Raw genomic sequence first — 6,000 nt, forward strand, 5'->3', positions numbered from 1 at the left:
AGATGTCTATTTTTCAGGGTCTTGCTAAGTTGCTTTGGGTCTTGCTAAATTGCTGAGGCTGGCCTTGAAATTGCAATCCTCCTGTCTCAGCCTCCTGAGTCACTAGGATTGCAGGCATGTGACACCATTCCCAGTGATATATCTTACAGGTGTTTCTAATATGCACCCAAACCTGATTATCATTGCCTTAGGTTCATACAAATATGGTATAATTTCTTAATTTGAAAAATATTCTATTTTGAGTGACATCAGATGGAGCATCTCAAGTCTTTATTTCAGAGCCATGTTAATCTTTAAGAACTCTTTTATATTTATAGTAATGCTTGCAGTGTATAGGTCAGCTTCTTTGGAAATGATTACTTATCTCGGATCATTTTGTATTGGGTAACTAGCATATCTAGTTTATTTTTGGGATTTTAATTAGAATGTTTCCTGGAGGGAAGAGGTATGGAGATGGATTTTACTAGACACAAAGAGAAAACAACTTCACTTTCTCACCCCTCCTTGGAGACAGGGACCAGTGCATTGGATTTCTTACTAATAAGCCTAATTTCTATTTGCAGGCCAGATGAGCAGATTCAACCAGATGCTGAATCAGATTCCAAATGATTACCACTCCAATCGCAACCAGCCAGGTCCCCCAGGTCCCCCAGGTCCTCCTGGCAGTGCTGGAGCCAGAGGAGAACCAGGGCCTGGAGGGCGACCTGGCTTCCCAGGAACACCAGGGATGCAAGGACCCCCCGGTGAACGAGGTGGGCATTTATGGCTGCTATAGGCAGGAATTTCAAGTATAGGAACTGGGCCAGGTTAAAAGCATCTGAAGTTGCCAAGCTACTGTACCTAGTCTTATCAGGACAGTCCTTCCAAAGCCACTGTCCATGAACTGTTTCCCTCTTTAGGCAACGGGCAGGTCATAGAGATCTACGTCTTGGAAAAGAGGATGCTTTTGTCAGAAGATCTCAGCAGAGCTATTGTTATTTTCTGATTTTTGCTGTTCTTGTAAAGTGGGAAATTCTGTATCTTGGCAAGCTAAACCAGCAGCAAAATCTTAATAATTGCTGTGACGGTGGATTGCTGTGACGGTGGCAAGAGCTGAGCAGCAACTGAATGCACTTAAGCAGTCTGATAGCTTTAGATCCAAATTCTTTTTGTTCCTTTATTTAGGGCTTGGCACTGATCTCATATGCTTGTTTGACTTTAATTTCATGGTAGATAAGTGAAATTGAAGGAAAAGAAAAAAACCAAGATTTTCTTATTCCAGATGTTTTAGGACTTTTGGATGCCCACATTGGTCAAAAGTGTAGTTAATGTTCAAGAGATAACTTACATATAACTTGGATACCCTGTAGAGCTACTAAAGATTAGATACCTTTAAGATGTTTTTCAACAATTTGTAACTACTTATTCAAAATTTCTGTTCTTAGTTACTATTTAAAAATATATTAGACATGTTTGTTTCCTTCAAATAATTTTCCCTCTGTCTTGTAGCCAGATTTGTTTCTTGGCCATGAATCTGGAATTACCCAAATGTCTAGAAAGAATTTGGCTTAAAGACTGAACTTCTTTGAAAAATTATGTTCTGCTTTCACTAAGGGAATGAATTACTTGAACCAAGTATTATCATATAAGATGAAAACTCCATGTTTCCATATAATGCTTCCCTGTGTTTTCCTCTTCTTATTTTTCCTTAGGATTGCCAGGGGAGAAAGGAGAAAGGGGTATTGGATCTCCAGGACCTCGAGGGCTGCCTGGCCCCCCAGGTAGGTTTGCTAGTATTCAAGTGGGTAAGGATCATAGATGCTAAGAAAGTACCCAGTCCCCAAGAGACCCATGTCACCTCATTAACTTCAGGCATGTGCACCACATGATATGTCTTTTAGCAAAAAATTCAACCTGTATAGCTCCTGTTACAAAAATGAGCAAGTTCTATTAGGCAATTACTATAACCCTAATATTTGAGAGTATGAATTTTAGTGATACAGAAGGCTACTATTTTCTTTTTTAGGGAATTCCTATTTGTTTTGTTTGCCTTCTCATTCTTTTTAAGGATATTTACTAGACTGGGAAAAATGTATTTCTTACTAAAAGCCTTGATACATTGCAAAATTTCCTGTACAGCTTCTAATACTTTGCAAAGAAATAACAGTAGTCTGGTTGTTTATGCATTTGGTTTGCTATGTTGAAAATGATTTTTTTCTTCATTATAAGATTTGTGAGACCCTTGCAACCAAGGTTAGCTCCATGGATGAATTTTTACATTTATGTTAACCATAACTATCACTTGATCCAGACATAACATTGCTGTCTTCACATAGTCTGGCAGTGTGGAGCAGACACACCAGTGTCTTCATGGTAGTCCGGAGTGGGTGCCAAGTAGAGGTGTTTCCTTCAGGTGTGCTTATCTCTGTGAGAGTGGGAGCAAACCTGAGAACTCACTGATAGCTTTGTTTGGCTGAATTCTTGCTAAATCAGTTTTCCCTTAATGAAATTGTTGAAGTTGTAGATTTCTGGCATTAACTCTTGATGAGTCACTGGCAAGAAAGTTCCACCAAGCTTTGGTTCATATTAGGGGTTTCTTAAGGAAATATTTTCTTACCATGCACTAACAAATAGTCTCAAGTCAGTGGAGGTATAATTTCTTAATTTTTTAGTGATACTTTAAGTATTGCTGACTGCCTCAGGAGGGGAAATATATTTTTTTTTAACTCCACCCTAGGTCCACAAGGAGAATCCAGAACTGGTCCCCCAGGGTCCACAGGTTCAAGAGGTCCTCCTGGTCCCCCAGGTCGTCCTGGAAACTCAGGTATCCGAGGACCCCCAGGTCCTCCTGGATACTGTGATTCATCCCAGTGTGCCAGCATCCCATACAATGGGCAAGGCTATCCAGGTATGTTGTTGCCATTGTAGGAACCCAGTTTTCCTGAAGTGAAGACCCTATATGGAAATGAAGGATTGAAGGAAGGTTGATGTGAGGATTTCTTGAAGATATCAACTCTTTCAATTCTGTATTTTGATTAAGAATAGAGCTGTCTTCTAAAGCCTAAAACATCTTACTGTTAGACTTCAAATAATGATTTTCTCCTTCTATATTTCTGTGTTTACCAAATCACATCATAAACCTCTCCTTATCTCTTATGGGAGTTTGAAGAATGTTAATTGACCAATTGACTTTTTTTTTTAAATATAAAGGATTTGTTGAATACAATAGTAGAATCCCAAGAATGTATATAAAATTTGTTGTGGGAGTCTAAATTTGTAGGCAAACTATTTGGTAATATAGTGCAGACAAGGGAAAATAATTCTTCATCCCACATTGTCCATGGAGTTAATATTTAATAAAAATCTGGGACTGATTTTTTGAAAAAGGATTGTTTGAAATTCTAGTGTTTGACAGGTATAGGAGGGCAGAAGTCTCTTATGACTGACTTTGGAGAAAATGAGGACTGAGAGATAGGCTGATCTGGATACAAAATAGTTATGCAGTGGTCAACAGTGACTTTTTCATTAGTGCCCTCTTGAGCATCTTGCAAGTTTAAAAAATGATACTGCTGTTTGATATGGTTTGCTACTAGCAAATAGTGCATGAGTAGTTGAAAATCTAAATATCTATATATCTATATATTTATGTGCATAATTATATGTAACTGGAAGTAAGAGTGAATAATGCATATTTCTCATGCAACGTATTTACAAAAATTACAATTTAATTTTTTATAAAATAAATTTAAATTACCAGTGCCTATGGCATGTGTGATGACAGAATATATGGATATATATATATATGTATATTTTAACCATACATACTTAGATGGATGTTTATATATATATTTTTGCATAGTAATTCAACTTTTAAAAACTATCATCTTTGACCTGTTTCAGGTTCCGGCTAACAAATTTTCTAAGTCGCCAGTGCTGCTTACAGTTTGAATACATGAAAATCCTGTTTCTGAGATGTTTGCGCACGTGCTTATTAGAAAATGAGTCTGTATGGAAATCTCACCACAGATATGGTTAACGAACTGGGTAGACATCATAAAGGAGGGTGGAGACTCTTTATACTAACTTGAATGAGACAAAAGCAGTGGTGTCAGCCTGATGCATTTCAGTAATAATGTAGAAAAATATTTTTTTTAAAAAGTTCAAACACACAGCCATGAAGAGCATCAGTTTTGAAAGAGATGCCTAATAAAACTACTAACCAGCAAAGACTATGCCATTTTAGGAAAAACAATTAACCTGGTTAAAGAGAAAAGTCTTTTGTAAATAATAAACTAATTGTGGCTTGTAAATGATTTGTATGTAATCCTGTCCACTAAAATTACTTAACAATTCTACAAAAGCTTCTGCATCAAAGCCTGCTGCTTGCTCTATGCCGGAATAACACCGAATGGAATCTCCTCATCTCTTGCTTGTTAGCAATGTGTCTGATTCAGGGCATGTGACCTTTTTAGTGTTTTTTTTTTTTTTTGTACTGTGTACTCTCATTTGGGTTTTGTAACTGCAATTTTCAAACCAAAGTTTAAATTCACCTATTTTTTTTTCCTGTTTTGTTGTAGTCACTGGTGTTTCTTACCCACTAGCTATAACTGAGTCTGTGTGAGGGACAGACACAGGAAATGTCATGTACTGTATATTACCTGGTGATGGTTGATTTTCACCTCCAGAGTTCAGTTTCTAGGAGTCAATAAAACTTATCTTCACCTCCTCACTTTTCCAAGTTGTTCTTTGACTTGAGGAGTTTGAAGTTGGGGATTTGCGAAAATCCTACCTACGTATTGTGTTTACAATTCTTTGGCCCAGTCTCTGGTCCTTCCCAGGTATTTGTGCAATGATTGTATTTACTGCTGGATCTCTGAAGGTTTTTTTTTTTTTTCCTTAAAGTGCCATTTCATTATTTGATCACCAAATTCTCTTTGCCAATGGAAGTAATCAGAGCATTGTAATTTATCTATTTATGGTATTGAGGTTAAGACTGGAGTGCCATCACTGCCGGTGATGATTTAGCTTTTGCTGTGTGTGTGTGTGTGTGTGTGTGCCTTCCGATCATGCCATAACTGTGATGTTGAATCGGACAGAGCCCTACGTGCCCGAGGGCGGGGCCTACCTGCCTGAGCGCGAGCCCTTCATCGTGCCAGTGGAGCCCGAGAGAACCGCAGAATACGAAGATGACTACGGCGCCGACGATCCTGCGGGGGAGCCACCTCAGCGCGCGCGTTGGCGGCGTGCTGCGCTGCGCGGCCCGGGGCAGTGAACCTGAGACCGCGCACCGCCTGCTAGGCAGGGGGGGAGGTGTTGGGATTCTCATTTACAGGTCAGATAGAGCAATGTATGTCTTCTGTGATGTTTTCTCCGGCGTTGCTTCATCCACGAGTAACCTTTCTGACTGTAGAGAACCTTGTTTCTGCAGGAAGCCTATCTTGCAACACTCAATTCTGTAGGCATCTATGCCCTTGCCCTTAAAATGCTTGCAAAATGCCTTGTTCACCAAAGCTGCCAGGAGAGAACGTGCCCTGCGCGGGCAGCCTCAGTGAAACTCTTTGATTAAGCAGTAAATCTGGAACCCTGAGCTACTGTGTATTTAGAGAGGGCAGTTTAGCTTTCCCAGTACTTATCTGCAATTTAATTACACCACGATTCAAGAAATTCCCCTCCTAAAATCAGAAAAGAGTGAAAGTTGAGCTCCATTTAAATTTTTGGTCTTCCTCTTCTATCTTCTGTTATACATTAGGGCACAGAATGCTCTTACACATCTCCTTTATAAAGCAACCACAGATCTTAAGTTCCATAACTGAAGCTATTGTATCATCTGGATACAGTTCCATATTGCCCTAAACTTCCCTGTTTTAGACACACTAACATTTATGCCAAATTGCAGATTATTCTGCAGAGATGGAATTGCATGTTTGTGTTGTATATTTAGTATGAACTTTTTTTCAGAACATAATGTTTCTTAGTTATCAAAAGCAGTTGGAAAATGTTTGCAAGACTATGAACATAGAA

The 6,000-nt window shown here is 38.9% G+C and overlaps 1 protein-coding gene across 1 annotated transcript in view; it reads left to right on the forward strand.

Moving 5' to 3' along the window:
• Col12a1 (collagen type XII alpha 1 chain) overlaps positions 1-5,335 on the forward strand; it is a 109,994-nt gene extending 104,659 nt beyond the window's left edge. Inside the window, exons 63-66 of the mRNA XM_026409531.2 lie at positions 564-752; positions 1,692-1,760; positions 2,717-2,887; positions 5,076-5,335. Of these exons, the coding sequence (XP_026265316.2) occupies positions 564-752; positions 1,692-1,760; positions 2,717-2,887; positions 5,076-5,251 (605 nt within the window). The 3' untranslated portion in view covers positions 5,252-5,335. The remainder of the gene's footprint in view (positions 1-563; positions 753-1,691; positions 1,761-2,716; positions 2,888-5,075) is intronic.
• The last annotated feature ends 665 nt before the right edge of the window (positions 5,336-6,000 follow it).

The sequence above is a fragment of the Urocitellus parryii genome, chromosome 8, assembly GCF_045843805.1.
Source record: "Urocitellus parryii isolate mUroPar1 chromosome 8, mUroPar1.hap1, whole genome shotgun sequence".
Classification (NCBI taxonomy): domain Eukaryota; kingdom Metazoa; phylum Chordata; class Mammalia; order Rodentia; family Sciuridae; genus Urocitellus; species Urocitellus parryii.